General features: G+C 53.9%; 1 protein-coding gene across 1 annotated transcript in view; it reads left to right on the forward strand.

Moving 5' to 3' along the window:
* Window positions 1-344: 344 nt before the first annotated feature.
* Window positions 345-22,192, forward strand: part of Lrfn2 (leucine rich repeat and fibronectin type III domain containing 2) — a 37,613-nt gene continuing 15,765 nt past the window's right edge. The window contains exon 1 of the mRNA XM_077802111.1: window positions 345-1,744. Coding sequence (XP_077658237.1) covers window positions 345-1,744 — 1,400 coding nt within the window. The remainder of the gene's footprint in view (window positions 1,745-22,192) is intronic.

Here is a 22,192-nt window from a genome sequence, read left to right on the forward strand (position 1 = left end):
TTGAGCTCCAACTGTGTTCCAGGCACTGTGCTAGATGCTTAGGATATAGCAATTCATGGAGTGTGGAGCTGGAGTTCTAGCAGTGGGTATAGGAAACAATCAATAAGCACAATAAATGAGTAAATTAAATAGGATGTTAGAAGATGGTAAGAACCAAGGAAAGAAGAAAACTAAGACCTGGGTTAGTGGGACTGAATGAGAAGGCAGGAGAGCTCGCCTGGGCACGGCCAGCCTCTGCCTCTCCCTGAGGCCGTGGGTTGGTGGAGGGAGGACATTAGGAAGTCACCTTCTGACCTTAACCTTCTGTGCCTCCCTTTCAGGTGCCAAGGCCGAGTGACCAGACCATGGAGACCCTGCTTGGTGGGCTGCTGGCGTTTGGCATGGCGTTTGCCGTGGTCGATGCCTGCCCCAAGTACTGTGTCTGCCAGAACCTGTCTGAGTCACTGGGGACCCTGTGCCCCTCCAAGGGGCTGCTCTTCGTGCCCCCCGACATCGACCGGAGGACAGTGGAGCTGCGCCTGGGCGGCAACTTCATCATCCACATCGGCCGCCAGGACTTCGCCAACATGACGGGGCTGGTGGACCTGACTCTGTCCAGGAACACCATCAGCCACATCCAGCCCTTCTCCTTCCTGGACCTGGAGAGCCTCCGCTCCCTGCATCTGGACAGCAACCGGCTGCCCAGCCTGGGAGAGGACACCCTCCGGGGCCTGGTCAACCTGCAGCACCTCATCGTCAACAACAACCAGCTGGGTGGCATCGCAGATGACGCCTTCGAGGACTTCCTGCTGACGCTGGAGGACCTGGACCTCTCCTACAACAATCTGCATGGCCTGCCCTGGGACTCCGTGAGGCGCATGGTCAACCTCCACCAGCTGAGCCTGGACCACAACCTGCTGGACCACATCGCGGAGGGCACCTTTGCCGACCTGCAGAAACTGGCCCGCCTGGACCTCACCTCCAACAGGCTGCAGAAGCTGCCCCCAGATCCCATCTTTGCCCGCTCCCAGGCTTCTGTTCTGACCGCCACGCCCTTTGCCCCGCCCTTGTCCTTTAGTTTCGGGGGGAACCCGCTGCACTGCAATTGCGAGCTGCTTTGGCTGCGGAGGCTAGAGAGGGACGATGACCTGGAGACCTGTGGCTCCCCGGGGGCCCTCAAGGGGCGCTACTTCTGGCACGTGCGTGAGGAGGAGTTTGTGTGTGAGCCGCCTCTCATCACACAGCACACACACAAGCTGCTGGTCCTGGAGGGCCAGGCGGCCACGCTCAAGTGCAAGGCCATCGGGGACCCCAGCCCCCTGATCCACTGGGTAGCCCCCGATGACCGGCTGGTGGGCAATTCCTCAAGGACCGCTGTATATGACAACGGCACCCTGGACATCCTCATCACCACGTCTCAGGACAGCGGCGCCTTCACCTGCATTGCCGCCAACGCTGCGGGGGAGGCCACGGCCACCGTGGAGGTTTCCATTGTCCAGCTGCCACACCTCAGCAACAGCACCAGCCGCACGGCGCCCCCCAAGTCCCGCCTCTCGGACATCACGGGCTCCAGCAAGACCGGCCGGGGTGGTGGAGGCAGCGGGGGCGGGGAGCCTTCTAAAAGCACCCCCGAGAGGGCTGTGCTGGTGTCTGATGTGACCACCTCCTCGGCCCTGATCAAGTGGTCGGTCAGCAAGTCGGCGCCGCGAGTGAAGATGTACCAGCTACAGTACAACTGCTCCGACGATGAGGTACTGATCTACAGGTGAGCGAGTGGCTGTGGCAGAGGCAGGGGCTGCATCTGGCGGGAAGGAGGAGGGGCCACCAGGGTTTTGAGCTGTTGCCACCTGTACCCCTTTCCCCTGGGTGCCTGTGGGACTCACCGTGCCATTTATGCAAGTAAAAGGAGATAGATTGCTACAAATCTAAGAAAAGGACCTGCACAGGGTATGTGTACAGCGGGACCTTGCCCTTCAGTGGCCGTGGTGGCTGGCACTTGGTCTGGAGCCTCTGAACATTCTGCTAGGAGCCCAGCTGGGGGGTCATACAAGAGCAATGAGGAGACCTCTTGGTGGAAAGAGGTCCAAGGAGGAAGGCACTTGGCCTTCGCCTTGGTTTCTGTGCAATTGTGGTAAAAGCTTTTGAGGTCAGAAAGAGTGGGATTCATGTCATGGCTCTTCCACTTGCTAGTCATTTGATTATTCTGGTCTATTTCAGTTTCTTCATCTGTAAATGGATATAATCTTTGCTGACTTAATATGTACATCTGGTGGCAGAGAGTTACATCAGACTGGCTAAAGAAAACAGAGGGCGGGGGAGAGAAGGAAAAGAGCACAGTAATGTGCTGACTCATGTAATTGGAAAGTCAGGATCCCATTTCAGGCTTAGCTGGGTAGAGGTCCCCACAAACGCTCTGCCTTTGTTTCTGACTTCCCCTACGTTCTGTTTCCCTCTGGACTGGCTGCACCCTCAGGCAGCCTCTCTCCTTTGGGAGACCTCTACAGGTCTTCTAAGCCACCCTAGAGGGAGAAGAGCATCCCTTTCTGGGTTGCGCTCTGCTGGGTGGGACCAGGGTCTTAGAGGAGGTTCCTCCTGCCATCTGTGCTGACCCCACTGGGCTCCATTCTGCTGATGGAGGTGGAGACAATGATGTTGACCTTGCAGACTTACTGTGAAGGTCAAGGGGATCATTTCCTAAGCCTGGTAGAAAGAGAGGAGCAGAAAGCTGCAGTAGCTGCTTAACTTACTTGCAGAGTGACACACAGAGGCCTAGGGGCCCCGGGTGGCTGACCACAGACAAGCTCTGTTCCTGGGCAGGCCTCAGTTTCTATGAAGGACATGGCCTCCAGTCTCCCTACCCAAGAGAGGCAAGTGTCCTTTGAAATCCCATGTTTCATTTTACACATTCTGGTTTGAGAAGGGAGCCCAGAGGCTCCACCAGACAGCCAGAGTCCCCGGGACAAGAATCCTGGATCCATCACTGAGGACTTTGTGATTGGCCTAGTCTCTGGATGGGAAGCGGTGGGAGAAGAGAGCTCAAGAGGGAGAACAGGTACATGTGATTAGGGTGGGAATCAGAGTGGGGCAAGGGAACTCCCCCTCTCTACATCTGCAGGACTGCTCTGCAGTTTCATATCTCAGAATGGAAAGGAAGCAGTGTTAGATTTGAACTCCAACATATGCACATACATACATATATCAAAATATAGAGAGATATATCATTCAACTTAAGAATGCATGTATTTTTCTACTTATAAAAGCCATAGTCTTCGTAGAAAATTTGGAAAGAAAAGAAAAATTATAAAGAGAGAAATAAAAATGACTTGCAGTCTCATTATCCAAATGTAGCCAGAAGCATTTGGAAAGTGCCTTCCATTTTACATCAGTTCTAAATGATATTTATGGTCAATCTAGTATATGGTATTATATCTTAATTCTTTCCACTCAACATTACAGCTGGCTTAGTTCCCATGATATGAACATATTTTTCATTTCTCTGGACCATAATTTATTTAACCAATCTCCAATCCTTGGACATCCAGGTTGTTTCCCATTTTTCCATATTAAAAGTAGCACAAGGATGGATATTTTCGTACATAACTATGTTGCTGCAACTTCAGTGATTGCCTTAACCTATTTTCCTAGAGTCGAATGATGGATTTAACAAGTCAATTTCTATCTTTGCATGTACATGTGAGCGCATTCCTACCCTTCCCTGGTGGTGGGTGACAGCGCCCCTACTTGACCACACCTTTGCTGATATTGAGTACACAATGCCTTTTATCTTTGCCAATTCCAGAGATGAAAAATGGAACTTGTTTTAATTTACATTCTTTGATAACTTGGGAGGCTGACCTTTTGAAAATAAGTCTATTTCTTCCCTGGTGAATTTATTATATGGTCTTGACTTTGATAAAAAGCATGAAGGGAACAAGCCACCAGCTCTGTGGCTGGCCCTGGCATGGGGGGGAGGGAAACACAGCTGAGGATTGCAGAGAAGACGTGGGCATCTAGGCAGCGGCCCACCCATGTCACCAAAGTGATGTCTCAAAAATACACCGGGGGCTGGGGGAAGGCAGGGGAGGGCTTCAGGTAGTCTTCCTGGAAGAGGAAGTTTCGATATACAATTCAGTCTTATCTTTAAGAAGACAGACTTCCAGAATTTGGGAGAAAAATGTTAAACGTGGGTCTGGAGCCAAATAATAGTGAGAGACTCCCTAGCCAGCATGTTTGCAGGCTTACTGTGTGTTTGATGCTCTCAGCTTTGTAGGCACTATCTCATTTAATCCTCCTGCACACACCAAGAAGCATAAAAGGTCAAGAGAATTTGACAAAACTCTCCCAAGGTCACTCAGCCAGAAAGAGGCAGGGCTGTTGCTAGAGTTTAGATGTGTGTCCCTCAGAGGTCCGTCTATAAAGGCCTGGTCCTCTCCCTGGTGGTATCAGAAGGTGTGGTGGGCCTTTAAGAGGTGGGGCCTCATGGGACATCCTTAGGTCTTAGTGCCCCAGAAAGGATTGTGGGGCCCACAGAGTCTTCCTTTCTCCCTCTGAGTGATTTGCTCCCACCTGGCTTCCTGTCCTTTGGTTCTGGGCCTCTGATAAGGCCACCAGATGCCAGATGACTTGAACCTCCAGAACCATGAGCCAAATACACCTTTTCTCTTTATTGAGCTAATTGCTTCAGCGATTCCTTTATAGAAACACGAAACAGAACCATAAACCATATGTGTACCCTGGCCCCTGCCTTCAACGGCCAGCTCGACCACTGTGGTCACTGTCCTCATGGGACCACGGCTAGCAGACTTTAAGCAAGAAACTGGGTTTTTAGAAAATGAATCATCCCCATGAGGAAACAAACAAACAAACAACAACAAACCAGATGTCAGCGGCTGCATGGACTCTCTACCAGGCTTAGGTTTTAACCAGAAGATGGACCAAAGGATGAAGGAAAGTCCTGATCGGAAGGTGAATATTAAAGCCAGACCCAAAGCAGCCCCAAAGCAGCCCCAAAGGGCGTTTTAGTCTGTATTCATAGCAGGAAGAAATAATGCTGGTCAGGAAAGAGGTTGCAAGGCACAGATAGAGGCAAACATGGGCACCTTCCACTGGCCTCCATCTCCCCCAGCAAGGAGAAGGGCACAGTGGGGTGGCGTAGGCTGCCCAGAGGGAGGCCTTGCCATTGCTGTTCCCAGAGCTTTAATGCACAAAATGGGCTCTGGTTCCCGAGGAACCCCAGGGGGTAAAACCCATTACTCTGCTTTTACAAGAACCCTGCCCAAGGTGTTCCTCTGCAGGTAAGTAGCAGAGACAGAATCCAGATGCCGGCAGTCTGTGCTTGCCCAGAGCCTGGTCCAGGAGGGATGAGACCAGTACCATGGAGACGGATGTCCAAGTTGAACAGACATGCCTTGGAATGTCAAAGACGAGTTCCGGGCTCCTAGGCCACGTTCCAGGACTGGAAGAACACAGAGGCGAGATGTACAAGCCTTGGCAGTGACTTTGAGATAGACAGGAAGAAAGACATTCTGGTTTTCAAAGAATAAACCCGATAAAGCTTACGGTGCAAGACTGGACATGAAGTCCCTAGAAAATTCTAGAAAGACTTTTTTATTAGCTGGCGGTGAACCCTGGACAAAGACTGCTGAGCCCATATGGGTTCACAAAGGACAGATCTTGCCCAATTATTGAACCCACGTCTTCAGGAGATGCAGTGGGATACTAGTTCTCCACCTGGTTATCCCTTGTTATGTGCCCCCTTGACAGTCCCGAGGACAGTGCTCCTGGTGGACATTCTCCCTACACAGGGCTCTCCACCGTACCCACCTGGTGCTCCACCTCTGGGGTGACCGGTGAACCGGGCAAACACATCAGGGTTTCCACTGGACGAGTCACTACCACAAACAGCGTATTACAACGGTGTGGGATGTTGGCAAAGCCGCCTGCTGTCCCGAGGACAAAATGGAGAAACTTGACCTCCTGAAGGGGACTGCAACTGGTCAGACCCCCACACTGACTCAGAAGTTGATGTGAACACGTAGAAGGCCGTGGACTTGCACCCCAGCGGTTGTCCCCATTTCTGTGCAGCTCAGTGTCTTGTTGCTGGAACGGATATCTGCAGAGAAAATGTGTTTAGAAAATTGTCATGGCTACCAGTCTAGCATCAATCTGTCTGTCTGTCTAACTATCCATCTGTCTACCCACCTGCCTCTTTTGGTTCAGGGACTCGATTGCAATTGCCCATCTCAAGGTGAGGAGGCCCTGCCTTGCTGGGGTTCCGGGTGCCTAGACTCAGAGTTGTACCTGCTCTGGAGAATCCCACAGTCACCAGTGCTGGGGGCGGTGAAACGCACCCCTAGTCCTCTGCTGTGTTAGCAGGAGTCCGCTAACAGACCATGCATAGGAGGTTAATGGCCGTCCTGAGTCGTTCAGACCCCCGCCACAGCGGGGCCGTGAGAGGGTGAATTCAGGATGGCCCAGATTTAGGGGTCACGTACACACATTGCCATGCCTTCAGAGGCTGTGCATGAATGGGATCCTGGAGGCTCACGGGAGACAGGGTGAAGTTGACCTTGGAGATGAGAGGACGCAGGAAAGAAATCCTGGGTCCTTTAATGTATTTGAAGAACTTATGGGTGGGAGAAGAGAAACACACACACTCTCTCTCTCACACACACACACACGCACACACATGCACACAGCACACACGCACGTACGCACACAGGACAAAGGCATTGGCCCATTACCAGAATAAAATTCCAGCAGCACCCGCTTTCCACACCCTCCTGCTGCCCTCCTTCGGGCTCTGAGAGGCAGCGGAGGAAGAGCCATCATGCAGCCATTAGCTGCCCACAGGAGAACCTGGCTGTCCCATCCCAGGGATACCAAGCCAGTGCCCTGACTTTAAGGCAGGAGTGGAAACGTGACCTACATAATCCTGGCCCGCTGAGGCAGTCGCTCCACTTCATTCCACAGCTCCCTGAGCAGGACGAGGAGGCTCCTGCTGAACTCACCTGCTTCTACTGGCTGGGACCACTGTGGCCTCTGGTACTCCAGGGTTAGGGACCCTGTCTCATAGGACCTTGATAGAGGGTCAGAGGGTCCAACCCAAACTGGACATAGGTCATTGACAGGTCACCATTGAGCTACCCCAAGGTCCCACAAGAGCCCCGGGGAACTGTGAGCATGTCTGGACACAGGAGCTGTAACCCGTGTTCCAGGGGGTGCCGTGCAGCCTTGGGTCACCCCAACACCTGCCCAGCTCCTGCGGGATCCGGTCTGACTGTGCAACCCTCCTGGCTCTTCTGTCACATGACAAGGCCCCTAGTTACCCAGTGGGTCTGGCTGCCCTCCCAAAACATTTGTCCTCCCCAAGTACACACGGTGGACCCTGCAGGTAGACACTGGGGACATGCCCGTCCACAGACAGTCCTCGAGCAGGGCCTGGCCTGTTCACCAAGTGACTGGGGACGGCTGGCTGTCACGTCTCTCATGGCCAGGGCCTGCCTTCTAGGTCGGAGCCAGCATCAATGGCAACATATCACGAAAGAAGAGTAGACAGGGGATGGGAGGGGCGTCCCCCACTCCCTGCCCCAGAGAAAGCGACAACCCATCCAGCTGGACCTCATCCCCGATGTGACATGGGAAATTAAGTGCCCTGCATGTCATTATCAGCCCGAGTGACATTCACAAACACTTGTCTCTAAGAGTCGTCAAGAACATCTGTCACCAGGCATGATGTTAGAACGGTCCCCAGGAGGACCAGGGGACAGCAAACATACTTGCAAAGCGCAGTGTGGAACTAGCCAGGATGCTACTCTCCCCGCCCTACCGCTAGGTCACAGCCCGGGTCCCCTCCAAGGGCAAGGGAGGGTCTATGAGAAGAGGGACCCTGGAGGAAGGGCCACGGCCCTCCCACTCTGCTCTACCAGGCTTCTCTGCCACACCCTGCCCACCCTGGAGAGACGGTCCCCTGCCAGAGCTTGGCAGGGCTGGAGGCTATAACTCTGGCTGCTGCTGGTCTCCCATCTGGGGAAAGACCTAGGAAAAAGATTTAGCCAGTTTCCACCCCTCGGAGGACCTTCTCAGTCACGCCTTGGGGGAGCTCTGTCCCCAACCCAGGAAAACACTGCCACCTCCACCATTGGGTGGAGGAAAATTTACTAATGAACCTGGCCCCCAGGTTCTAGGACATGGGGAAGAGCTGGCAGGGACACATGCTCCCTCCAGGCAAGGGGGCGTGCCAGGACAGGCTGCCACCAATCCCAGGAAGGTGCCTGGACTCAGCTGTGTCCCCAGGCTGGCGTCTCCTGAGAAGGTGGGTTGAGCTCCCCCAGGCAGAAGAGAAAGGCAGGCACGGGACATGGGGGTGCACGGGGGAGAGGCAGCTCCTTAGGCAGAGCCCAGATCAAGATCCGCCTGCCTGAAGTCCACGTTTACAGGTTTTGTCTCGCTGACCATTGAAACCTGACATCCACCAGAAGGCGCGGGGCAAAGAATATTGTGCCCTCTTCGCAGGTGATAAAAACAAGTCTCGGGTGAATTGAGTAGATTCCCTGAGTTTAGCAAAGCAAAGAATAAGGAATACAGTCTCCCAGACCCGGGCCTTCCCCACCGTGCCAGGCTCCCTCTGCACGGCAGGGCGTCTCACGATGACCCGGAGACTCCATCGAGCCTGGAGATGTGGGTGGGGGGATAACAACCAGGACCTCTCTTTATCCTGCCAGAGTCTGCAGGGACCTTCTCTGTCAGCTTCCTCTCTTCCCCACATTTCCAAATCCCAGCAATGTTGGCACAAAGCAGAGACACGGGTGGCAGTGAGAACCTCGGTTCCACTGAGAAACAGCCGCTGGGACCACCTGGTAGGAATTAGGGGCAAGATGAAGAGCAGCATCCCATACCTCATTTCAATGGTGAGCCACTGAGAAGTGGCAAAGTTGCTAGAGGTCTCACAGAAAAAGTGGGTGAACCGAAAAGTGAATTTAACCTGGATGTGAGAACAAGGACCCCAGAGGAAGGGCAACAAGGCCCTCCCACCTGGCTGACATCCACAGTAGTTTACGTGCCCCTCTGTTAAGAGAAGTTCAGTGGAGGAGAGTGCCCAGATCTTTCTATCTTTCTCCCCTGCCTTCCTCTGCACACAGTTTCTGTCTTTAAGGTCTCCTCATAGCACATAAGAGCTGCTGCAGCTCTAGCTATCACAGTGCTCTTTTATGCAGCAGGAAAAATGAACAAAAAGAAAAGCAAGAGGACAAAGTGAGAGATTTTTCAGAAGCCCCACCCAATTCCTTCTGTTCACACTTCAGTGGTGCCCATGTGCACATATCTACAAGGGAGTCTGGGAAATTTTGCACAGGGCACCCTTAGTAATCCAGAGAAGATAGGGAGACAGCTAACCCTTCCGTGGCTCCGTGACCTTTGCTTGCACCTCAGCGCCATCGTTTACGAGTCCTGAGACCGTGCGCAAATCTCTTCTCTGCTCTCAGCCTTCATTTTTTCATCTGTAAATGGGATGACTCCTTTATGTGTATTCCACAGGACGAGGTGTCCTGGAATGAAATCACAGTCAACTGGGACGCACTGGTACCAGTAAGTGCTCACTTGGTGAGGAGCCTTTACTTTCCCTGCTTGGGTGCTTCTTGTCTCTGTTGGCCAGGATGCCTCTTGGCTCTCCATTTTTCAACACCTAGAGAGCTGTAAACCTGGAAAAGAATATGAAGAGAGAGCTGTTGTAAGGGCTCGAGGTCTAAGGTATACCTTTTAGAAGTATTTGCAATTCAGTTTGCAGCTCTGTAGAACCCAAAGGAGTAAATCTCTAATGGTGGAATTTCAAAGCCCACTGCGGGCTCATGCACAGGGGAGACGGTACCAGGGTGCCTTCTAAGAGTGCCTTGAATCCTATCATTGGCCCTTCATCAGGTCCCTCTCTGCTCAAGAAGGTGACACCACTCAGATTCAAAAACCTTCAGGGCAAGCGTTCAGAGGTGACTGATTTCGCTGCATGTCTTTCCCTGTTTACTCTCAAAAGAGCTCCTTCTCTGAAGACAGGGATGTGGAATCCCTGACTTCCCTTGTCTGAGCTTCAAGCTTCTCATCTGTGGAATGGGGATGAAAACCACTATCCTGCTACCTCCCAAAATGCTTGTAGAATTGGAAGGAGATGACGGACGTGAAAGAGGACATCTTCAAAGCGTGGGAAGCACTTCTAGCTGCAGAGATCTGATGACAGCAGCTCATCCAGACCCAGGGTTTGTTTCTGTCCTGTGGAAGAAGCCCACGTCCAATGGAAATCAGTGTGACCACTACGGAGGACAACGGCATGGAACTTCCTCGAAAGCTACGACGAGAACTGTGATGCTCCAGTGTGGCATTCCTGGGTTACACCTGAACGAACTCAAGCCAGCACAGGTAGAGGCTCTGTTCACAATGGCCAGTCGTAGAATCAGCCTGGAGCCCATCCACAGATGCAGGGAGACAGAAAATACGTTCTATATGCACAGTGGGGTTCCATCCAGCCATAAAGAATGAAATCCTGCCATTTGCATGAAAATGGATGGCACTGGAGGACATCACGTCAAGCAGAATAAGCCAGACACACACCGGTGGACCCATATCACGTTTTCTCTCATACATGGAAACTTTAAAAAAAAAAATGACCTGAAAGTAGAAGAGGGACAATTAGGGTCTGGAAAAGGGGGTCAAGAAACGGAGAAAACAGTAGATCAGAGGGGTGCATGCTCTAAGCTTGCTCTACACAGGTATGGAAATGCCACCCGGAAGCCCTTCATTTGTACAACTGACCTGTGTTGATAATAAATAAACACCAAGCAAAAGCAGCCGGGGGGGGGGGGTTCCCAGGATGCTCTGGGAGCTCCCTTGGCCCCGGGGAACTGAGGCAGGGCTCACCAGCCTGTGTCTGCTGACGCTGTGCCCGGGGCTTTCTCTGCAGTGCCGGGCCATGGCAGAGCTGGGGTCCCCAGGTGCAGCCCCTTGCCTATTACAGAGACAACAGGGGATGGATCCCCAGCTTCCTCACGCTCAGGAGAGAAGAGAGGACAGCCGGGGGGGTCATGTTCTAGGCCTGTGGGGTCCACAGTGGAAACCTGCCTAACAAGACCGCCTGTGTTGATCCCTTCTGGTGCCTTCACCAGGGCTTCTGAGTCCACCTCCAGAATAAACTACTGCTACCCAATTTTGTCCACCTCCTGGGAACCCAAAGTAAGGCTCAGTCTCCTGGATGTGTCAGCCCTGTAATGATGGAGCCCCGGAAGCCCCGCCCCCCCCTGACTTTGCTCCGAGTCCCCCAGTCTGCCGTGGGGGCCCAGCAAGGGAAGCATCTGATCAGACCCATGAGCGCCTCCTCCCTCCCAGTGAAAGTCAGTCTTGTGCTGGGAAATGAGGAGAGGGAGGTGCGTGGCAGGTGGCACAGGGCCCTGTCACTAATGTCCCTCTCCACCTGCCCACACACTCCCTGAGACCAGCAGCCTGTCTGGGCCTCCTCTCTGTGATGCTGAGTTGGCTTTTTTCTCCTCTCTGGGGACACCAGGACACAGAGGGAAGCTAGGAGGGATGTCTCAGTTCTCGCCAATCAGGCCTGCAGCCTGGCACGTGTGTGGGGGTGAGAGTGGGCACCCTGTGGGTGACAGAGGGCTCGGGGTCAGACGTCAAAGGGATGCCCATCCTCTTCAGATATGGGGCAGTGAATGGGAGGAGTCCCAAGGGCGTTATGGGATGTGCCAAGCCAGGCCAAAGTCGACCACAGAGGCACATCGTCAGGATGAAGCCCCCTGATTATTCAGAGAAGGGTTCTTTCTAACCGGGGTGGGCTCCACATGTGGGTCCCCACTTGTTCTGGGGCGGCGGGGTGGAGGCTGTGGGTTCTGATCCGGACCAACTCCTAGTGCCTGGTAAAGAAGACAGGTGTCAGGAAGCCCAGCGTCACCTAGAGCTATGACACCCGGAGCCTCTAACCAGGTCGGGAGTTCGTGGTGGTACCTTAAAGAGCCTTTCCCCTGAGTAATCAGCCTCTTCAAGGGTCAGCCTGGAAATGAATTGCCTGGAGAAATTTGTCCTCTGGAGCTTTCTCAGGAGCTTGCTGAAGTACCTCCTGTCCTGGGCCTGCAGGGCCATATCGGGGGACCTCTGAGACCCTGAGGAGGAGAAGCTGCACCTGCGGTACAGGTGGGGTTTGGAGAAGAAGGGAGGGTGGAGCTTTTCAGATGGAGTCAGTGAAGAAAGAGACCAGAGGGGGACCGCGAGGCCCGAGGGTAGGTGTGTGGGTCAGCTGCTGCTGCGGCTGCAGGAATGTCACCCAGCAAGCCATCTCAGTATCTAGTGGCTGCAGCTGCTAACATTTGACTTCCTTGTTCGTGGCTCTGAGGTTGATTTGGGTTGAACTGGTCTCTGCGGGCTGGGCCCCGCGTGGCTCTCAGTTCCAGGTGGGGATCTCCTCACCGTGGCTTGTTCTGGAGTCCCAGGGGAGGACAGGTGTCATCTGCATATATTTTTCTCATGGTGAGAGGAGAACAGGGTGTGTCCCTGTGGGCAAGCCAGTGGCAGGGGCAAGTGTCAGGCTGCTGGGGTCGCATCTGCTAGATCCTATGTGAGCTGAGGCACGTTCCCTGGCAGAACCAGGGTGAGGAGCAGGGCAGGCATTCCCCACCCCACCTCCCGGCCAGGAGGAGGCCGTGGTTATATCATGCAAGTGAAGAAACAGGGCCAATCACTCAGTAGAGCACTCCTGACATCCTGGGTGGACAGGCTGGCTCTGTCTGGCTTTCAAACCCCACCAAGTGTCAGAATCAGCCCTCGGGCTTGTCGACACAACGCAGGACCCGCCCCTGACCCAGTCAGCCTGGAGGGGTCTCTGGAAACCTGCATTTGGAACAGGGTCTCTCAGCGGGGCTGCCACTGTCCTGCTGGTCTGGGGACCCACACTTTGAGAACCCTGGGTCTGGTGAGATAACAGGAGGTTGGAAGAGGGCAGATGGCAGGCCTTGCCTGTCACCCACGGCTGCCATGTTCCTGAGCTCCTGCCACATTTCCTGTGTGTTCTTGTACCTGGTACTCAACTACTCTCCTGGGAGGTGGGACCCGTTATTTGTCATTTGGTGGACTAGAACTCAGCCCCAGGGAGGAGATGTGACTTGGGGCTTGCACATGTTGGCAGCAAGGAGCCAGGGCCTAGTTCTGAGGGGATAAATGGCATGTGCTTAGGAAAACCCTGGATTTGGCACTGATATTCATTGATTTCAATATTCACTTATTCAATCAACAAATCTGTATTGAGAGTCCAATCCAGACTCAGATAGGCAAAGTCTTTGCCTTCAAGGATCTACCATTCTTATGGGGGAGAGAGAGATGGGATTAAAAATGTGCACCAGGAGACAGAGGCTGGGGCTACTATTTTATACAGGTGGTCAGGGATAGTCCTGCTGAGGAGTGACATTGGAGTAGAGACCTGAGTGGAGTGAGAGAATAGGCCAGGCAGGGGAGGCAGCTGGTGCAAAGGCCCTGGGGCAGGTTGCACTCACACTGTTGCACAGACAGTAAGGACTTTGGTGCCTCTGAGGGGGAAGTGGCAGGGGGTGAGGTGAGGTCCAGGCAGGGATTCAGCAGACAGGGCCACATGGGCCACATGGGTAAGGCCTTGAATTGTATCCTGCAAAAGGTAAGAGCCATTGAGAGGTTGAAAGCAGGAAATAGGCATCATGTGACTGAGAAAGAAAATTCTAGCTGCTGCAGGGAGAATACACTGTAGCCAAAGGATGGAGCCAGGGGACCTGCTGAGAGCTGTGTCTCTAGACCCTTCTGCTCCTCCATGTCCACATCTATAAGATGGGCGGCAGGACCTGGGTGTCCTTCCGGATGAGCTCAGCAGCGTGTTGCAGTGGTTTTTCTGGCAGAATCCTTGGGCCTGGGACATGGATGAGGCCCAGCTCACCATCCGAATGGAGAAAAGGAGTTGGTGCCCTCCCTGAACAAGGCAGAGTGTCCCACGAGGCCACTGTCCCAGCTCCTCAGCCATCACACCCCGTCCCTCACCACCCACGTCCTCTTACCCTGACGGGGAGTCATTATTTATGTTCTTGTTTAATTAGCTCGTTCGGCGTGTACCGCGGCGCTTCTGATCATAAGTCACCTTCTCTAGTGGCTCCTAGGTGCGAGGGTGCCGGCGTCTGGCCACGGAATGAAGGTGGCAGTTGCAGGTTAGAAGGTGGCCAGGGACTTGGGGTTCTGTGCTTCCCTGTGGAAGGACAGGCAGGGGTGCTGCCGAGGACAGGACTGGGCACAGGACAGGATCCTGGAAGCTGGGGTGCTTTGGTGGCAGCTGGCACTAAACTCCAGAAAGATATTTTTAACACCTGTCAAAATGCCACCGTGTATGAGCCACCGGCTGCTCCCCAGGGCTGCTCTGCTCCCTGTCCCTGGCTTTGAGTGTCACTGGGAAGCAGGTCTGAGTGGAAAGGGGGGGCTTTGAAAATTTGCAGGTTGGGTGGCTAGTAATTATTAGTCTGTTCCTCCGGGCGGGGGGCTGCAGGATGTCTCTGGCTTGTGGCCACTGGGTCAGGCTGGGTCCGCCACCCCTAGTGTCCCTGTTCAGGCTCAATCCTATTTCCCGCCACCCTACCTGGAGTGGGCCAGGAACAGGAGCCCGTCCAAAATAGACTTTTTCATGGATCAAAGGGACTGAAATTCCATCATTAGAGATGCATTTCTTTGCATGTAAAATGTACAGAAACCTGGGAGACGCAGAGGTGGCTTCCTCTGAGTTGGGCCAACAGGGGGTGCTGACTCTATTGGAGGACACAGTGGAAACTCTGGCAGCAGCAGGAGGGAAGAGGCCAGAAGAGGTGACAAGAGACCTCAAGCCTAGTTCCCCAGGGTGGGCATACTGAGAGAGCTGTAGACAGTTTGGGAAGAGGAGCCATAAAGCCAAGGCCCTTGGATCAGCCCGGCTGCCAGTTCATCCCAACTATCCTGGACTCAGGTCTTCTGTCTTTAAAATGGGCCTCCTTCTTGCTGCATTTACAAGCTGAGAAATTCCCAGTGAGAAAGGGCCAGTTCAAGGTCACCCAGACCAGCCCTCCCTGTGCGAGTCCTAGTTGCCCACACTTCTGCCACCTGTCACCCCTCACCCCGCTACCCTCTTGGGATGCTGACTGGTCCCCTGTGGAGTAACTTCCAGGGACAAAAACTACCCCACATTTCCCCCAAGGCCCCACCCCTATTCAGTGCCAAGGACTTCTGAGCCCTCCTTAGTACAGCCCCCAAATCCATCCCCTGGCCTCCTGTCCTGAGATCCTACCTCTGTCCTCAGCAGAAATAATTAAAGTAATTCTTCTATAATATGTCCATGATTGTCCTGGTCCACCCAGTGCTGACTGATTCAGATCAACCTCTCCCCCTGCCGCCCTCCACCCTTCCCTTTACCTTTAGGCTTATGAAGTCAGGTCTGGGCCCCAAGCATGGGGACACAGGGCCCTCAGGGCCTTTAGGGCCTTCCCACCCTCCAGCAGATGGGTTCCCCTGGGAGACAGACAGTAAATAGAAACGCGGGCAGGGGCACCTCAGGAGTTAGGGCCCTGGGGAGTGCTGAGCCTGTGACAGCAGGTGCTGGGGACTGGCCCAGCCCCGGGGACTCAGGGAAGGGTTTCAGGCGGAGGGACCCCTGTGCAGCAGGTCGGGGCGCCAGTGTGTTCCTCTCTGGGCTGTGTGTGCCCGAGGTCTGTCTCCTGGGGCCTCACCTCCATTGTGGACCAGTCTGTGACGACTCTGCAGACCTGGGGTCAGCCGTGGGTGGACGCTGGCGGCAGCCTGGCCAGGGCTCAGCGGGCGGAGGCAGCCCCGCCCCATCCTGGGTGGTCCTCAAGAGGCCACGCCCACGAGGCCACGCCCCTCGAATTGCTCTGGGCCCTCCTGACCCCTCCTCCTTAGGCTGTTCCCAAGATGAAGTGGCTCGGACCCGTGGCAGTTCCATGGTGGGGTGCATAGGGGAAGTCAGTGTCCGGATGTCACAGCAAACCGTCCTGGGGACCCAGGGCCTCTAGCTCAGGCCCGATGTTGACTTTTGATCTTCAATAAAACATTAAAAGTTGCACTCGTCTCACTTCTGCGTGTTTCTAGATTGTGCATCTTTGAGTGGAAGTGCATGGATTAAAACCAGAGACTGGGGCTGGGAATGTGGCTCAAGCGGTAGCGCGCTCGCCTGGCATGTGTGCGGCCCGGGTTCGATCCTCACCACCACATACAAAGATGTTGTGTCTGCCGAAAACTAAAAAATAAATATTAAAAACACTCTCTCTCTCTCTCTCTCTCTCTCTCTCTCTCTCTCTCTCTCTCTCTCTCTCCTCTCTCACTCTCTCTTTAAAAAAAAAAAACAGAGACTGAGGGATGGAAATTAGATCACAATGATATGCTCGAGATGGGGACCCCCAAAAGACCACCAGAGACCAAGACTGATATAAGCAGCAAAGAAGCGTTTATTGTGAGCTAGCTCGGTCCTCCACGCATACAGCAACTGGTGACGCTGAGAGGCCCAGAGCCTGGGGTTTGCAGCAGTTTTATACACTCTTTAGGGAAGGCAGGGACTTCACATACATCATAGCATCTCTTAGCAAATCATCACACACCGCGGGAAGATCATAAAACAACTCTAAAACATGATTAGCACATTCACTGGTGGGAACAAGTTGGGTAAGGGTGATTGGTTAGTACAAGAGGGGGATTCGTTTGAACTGATTGGTTTAAACCATGAGGGGAGTACATGCTGAACTACATGGTTTCCCAACATGTTACCAACCACCATAAACTACTGGGGGGTCATCTGGCATCCCAGGTATTTCCCTGACTCATGCTGATTGGTGGCTGCTAGGGGGTTGCTATGGATCCTCACCTAGCCTGACTGAGTCAGGGACACCTGGCGCTACAGATCTCTCCAGTTATTTGTAGATAAACACCTCAGCAGGGTGGGTATGTGCCTAGGAGTGCTCTGTGGGTCTTTCCAAGGACAAGGGTCACGCCCACTTCCTTGGACAGGCTTTGCTCTGAGGTAGAGGCTGGTTTCTCAAAAATGGAGTCACATCAGTTTATCAACAAGTGCCAAGTAAACGTGGGTGGTTTCTCCTGAGTGATGACGAGGATAACGGCCAGCTGTCCCAAGAGCTGTTAGCACCGGGAACTTCCTAGCAGCCGCCGCTGATCGGCTCCTTTAGTTTGTTCAACATCCCAACCAAGAAGGGCCCTGAGATCAACTTCACTTTGCAGGAAGCACAATTTTCCGGGGCACAATTTGGTTAAGAAGTTTTGCAAGGTCTCAGCTGGGATTCACACCCAGGCCAGCTGGCTCCAGGCCTTGGCGGCAGCCTCCAGCACCCATCTGAGTGCCTGCTGGGTCCTCCCACTGCCCGAGCATCTTCACAGCCACCCAGGAGTAGCTATTACACCTGCTTTACTGGTTGGACTCTCTGGGACAGAGTGGGAAAGCAAGCTGCCCAGCCAGGAAGTGGCAGGTTCAGAATTGGAATCCAGGCCTATCATGCTCTAAGGAGTACCTGGCCACTCCTCTTCCTTCCAGATCATGAGAGGATGGTGAGGAATAAGTTGTCTTGGGGTCACAGGTGATGTGTTTAAACTAGAAACCAGCAACTCCGTTTCCTTTCACACTGTCGCCTTCTCTACTAACAACCTCCAAATCATCAGCCTTTTGTCACTCAGAGTCACCATGAGGAAACAAGTGATGTATGCACCAGACCAACCCACCACATCCATCCACAGATACGGAGACAGGTGGGTTGTGGGAAGCCATCCTCGCACGTGATTTGAGTTGCCTCCCTGGCTGGGTGAGAGGTGCTTAGACACAGCTGTGTCAGAGCTATTCCCCACCCTTTCCCAGGTCAGAGGGCTTGTCCCTGCAGAGGTGTGACTGGCCACTGCCCCGAATACCCAGTCGTCACCCTTGACCTTGGGATGCTGCCCCCTTTAACCTTCATTGGATGGAATTTTCCCTTGAATTTTTTGTTCCCCAATAAAAGCCCACTCCCTGGTGTGTTCTCTCTCCCTAGTCTCTTTGTAAACCTCGCCACCGCATTAGGTGGCTGGAGGCGGGAGCTAGGAGAAGCCGTCCCGGAGCTGGTATTAAAGGTAATAAGAGTCTTGTTTCTTTAATTTAAAAACTCCCTAGCAATTACTCATGAATCGAACCTTCTTTCATGAAGCCAGCGCTGTCATGTGACAGAAGTGGGTGCTTCAGGAAGATTCTAAGTTAGACAAGTGGAAGAACTTCCAGGGAGTGCTGGTGATGCCTGACAAAGTCTTGGATTGGAAACAGGAGGTCCACAGTGCATAGAGAGCCTGGAGGAACCATCTGATTCCTCTGGCTTTTTTTTTTTTTTTTTTTTTTTTTTTAATGAACCCAGGGGCGCTTTACTACTGAGCTACAACCCCTGCCTCTTTTTAAAATATTTTATTTTGAGACAGAGTCTCAAGAATTTGCTGAGGCTGGCTTTGAACTCGCTCACGATTCCCCTGCCTCCACCTCCTGAGCCTCTGGATTACAGGCGTGGGCCACCATGCCTGGTTTGGCCATGCCCTTGAGAGTTCTCATTTATAACGGGCCATTTGGACCATGGCTGCCCCTCCCCGTTACCGCCTTCCCCCAGGCTGAGAGGAATCGGGTCGTGGTCCACCCCAGTGATGGGGCAGGCCTGGGAGAGAGGGAGGAGATTTATGGTTTGGCCTTTGCCCCGCAGGCGCCAGCATCCCCCAGAGCTCCCGAGGGCCTGCCGGGCTGGAGGATGGCACCATGAATCTCTGACAGCCATGGGGCTCCCCGCCGGAGGACGCCCAATGGAGGAAGCAGCCCATAGATCACAGCTGGGCTGTTGACCTTGAGTCTTAAGCAAAGTGAAGAATAAAAGGTCATATTTATTCCATCAGAGCCACGGGAGCCTGAAATACGGGAGTGTGAGTAAGGACGGTGGTAAATCACTCACCACTCTGGGGAACTCGCCCGATCTGTCTTCCACCCTGTCACCCGCTGGGCCACCGGGCATCCGTGTGCACAGAGGTAGAGGGAGAGAAGATGTGGGCTCCGGGGGACCCCAGATGGTACTCACTCTGGATTATAGCAGTCCTGAGAGTCAGTGAGATTCACAGACCTCTAGAATGTAAGGAGTCCCTCACCTCCAATGTCACCTTCCCGTCCCACTTAGCCTGACACCCAGGTGGGGCTCAGCCTGTCCCCCTCACTGACACTTCCTCTCTCTCTTAACCTGCTGAAACACCTCTTCAGTTGTCCCTGGCACATCCCGAGTTCTAACCTACTGAATGAGTTACTCACGCACAAAGATGGCACCGTGCCCTGTCTCCCTCCACCTTCCCAGATCTCCAGCCCCCTCAGGCCAGGATTTTATTTGTGGTCATTGCTGTACCCAAGGGCCCAGGACAGCTCCACCTATCATGTGACACGTGCTCCGTGGACATTTTTTAGATGGATGAGTCTCAGGAAGTTACCTGAGAGATGGTCTGACTCCGACCCCTCACCACGCTAGGGAGAGCTGAGCTCCGGAGGAGGAGAGCTCTGATTGGGGTACAGAACTGGAAGGAGGACCCAGTCTCCTGCTCCCAGGCATAGCTCCAGGTCCTGCAGGGTCCAAGCTGCTCCGTGACCACGTTGCTGTCCGTCATGTTCCATTAACCACCCAGAGGACCCAGGGCAGCGCAGCCCAGGGCTGGGAAGGCATGCTTGCTTCTTACCTTGACTTACAAAACAAAATAGGTGACAAGTTGCCTGATAACACACCTCCTAACCCAAAGGGGGCCCAAAACTATGTGTTCCATTAATTGGGGAATTCAGGGAGTTTCTTTCCTAAGAATTGTGGGGTGGGGTGGGAAATGGGGAGGGGTGTTTCCTAAGCACCACCCCATCCTCCCGCCTGGCTGGATCCTCCCCACGGAGGCTCATCCCACCCTCACCCCCAAGCTGTGGTGCCAACACATCCATTGAGCTGTGTGCCAAGCTCCGTACTCAGCACTTTTACTTACACATTCATTAAACCCATCTAGGAAGTGGCGATCTCCTGCCATCGTCCCCGTGTTAAAAATGAAGCAAATACACTATAAAGGAAACGCTCTGTTCCAAGTGCTGGGGACACATGAGGAAGCAGGACAACAGGAGAGGTTCCTTTTCCTGGAGGGACCAGGTTACAGCATCGTCCTCGAGCCCGCTAGGATGGAGGTGCAGGGAGGGGACCAGCTGTGCCAAAGGAAATGGCACAGCAGGGGAGGGGCGCAGGGGACTTGGGTGGTGGAAAATCACAGCATTGAATAGGGTGGCCTCCGGGGATTGACTTGGAGGGGACTGACTTGGAGGGGTGAGCCGGTGGGAATCTCTGGGAAGGGATCCCAGGCAGGGGAGCAGCAGGGAGAAGCCCCAAGGCTGGAGAGCATCGGGACCCTGCCAGGGGGCCAGGGTGGCTAGAGTGGAGGGGGGGGCAGGGTACGGTGGCCCCTGGAAAGATGTTGTGTCAGGGTTCACCCCTGGGGACACATTCACAGATGCTCACAGCCCGAACCAAGAGCCTCTTCCCGCCTCTGCTTGCTCTCCCAGGGTTGCTTCCACACTTAACGGTGAACACACTTACACACTGGCCAATGGACACACACTCACGCACACACACATTCACAAACACACTGGCCAATACGCAAGCTCTCCTCCACCCACACCTGGCTTCACTGCCACCCTCCTGCGTGGGTGTGAGTGTGCCAGAGAGGAGCAGGGCGACTCCTCCCCAGCGTCCTTCCCTCTGCCCAGCCACAGCAGGAGAGGGGGACAGAGCACCAGGTTCTGAGGCCTCAGACCGACCGCGCACCTCATGGAAAGCAAGTCTTCGGCTTTCTCCTGTGTAATTTACTCACGTGACCACGTCTAAACTAAAAGGGCCTGCATGCATCCTCGAGGGACACAGTCTGTGGCTCTGGTCTGTGTTCTTCATACCATAGGAGACACCTGCGGATGGGGTCATGACACTGCTGCTCTTAGTTACCCTCAACCCAAACTAGGACTGTGTGCCTCCCAGCCGGAGGGGCGCCTCCACGCTCCTGGATAAGGAGTCAGGTGCCTGATGAGGCTCATCTTCCCCCAGCACAGGACCAGACCAAGGCTCCCTCCACCCCGCATGGCTCGCCTTCACCACCAGAGGGCTCCTGCTGAGAGGGTGGTGATGCCAACATTGCCTGTAAAAATGAAGGACAGTTAGATAAGTTAACCATTGATTCATCTATTGATAGATGATAAAGGAAAAAAAGCATTCGCCATATGCATGCATGGGTGATGGAGCTATTTTTGATGTCGGTGCTCTGCATACGTGGATTGTAATGCTCCCACCACTGCAGTTATGATGGCAACTGCTTTTACAAACAAGAAGACTAACTGGGCATGGTGGCCCCTGCCTGTCATCCCAGCAACTCAGGAGGCTGAGGCAGGAGGATCATGAGTTCAAAACCAGCCTCAGCAACTTAGGGAAAGGACCTAAGCAACTTAGCAAGACTCTGTCTCCAAATAAAAGGAGATGGGGATGTGGCTCAGTGGTGAAGCATGCCAGGTTCGATCCCTGGTATCAAAAAAGAAAAAAAAAAAAAAAGGAAGACTAATGCTTTCTGGGAAATCCAGGAACAGGGTAAAGATATAGCGGGAAGCTGTGGAGTCAGGATTTAGCCCAGAGCCCAGGTTCCTTTGGTGCTAAATCATGTGAGCTTAGGGACCTGTCCCTGCCTTCCCACTGTCCTTCTATGGCTGTGCCCTGCCTGCCCTTCCCCCACCCCTTCCCCTCTGGTGATGTTCTTGTGGAAACTTGGAATGTCAGACATGGGTGTGGAAGTACAGAGAAGGGAAGTGTCTTTCCCCAGGTCACACAGGGCTCATGACAGAGCTACTGCTCCAGGCTCCGGTACCCAGCCTGAACCTGGGCGCCTGGTAGGTGGGAACAGCTCTGTCCCAGTCCTCCTTTCCTTGGGCTCCTGGGTTTGGACTCTGTCAGAGGCTGCAGTTGTCTGGATAGTGTGGAGGTCTCCCTCCTGAAGCCACGCCTCCTCCCTTTCCTCCCTCCTGTCTGCTCGCTGCAGATGTGGTGTCTGGGAGGATCAGCAGAACCGGCCCAGGGAAGTGCTGAGTGGGCTCCACCTGACCACTGCTGGAAAGGGCATTTCTCCAGGGGCC

This window comes from Urocitellus parryii, chromosome 8 (genome assembly GCF_045843805.1).
Source record: "Urocitellus parryii isolate mUroPar1 chromosome 8, mUroPar1.hap1, whole genome shotgun sequence".
Lineage (NCBI taxonomy): Eukaryota > Metazoa > Chordata > Mammalia > Rodentia > Sciuridae > Urocitellus > Urocitellus parryii.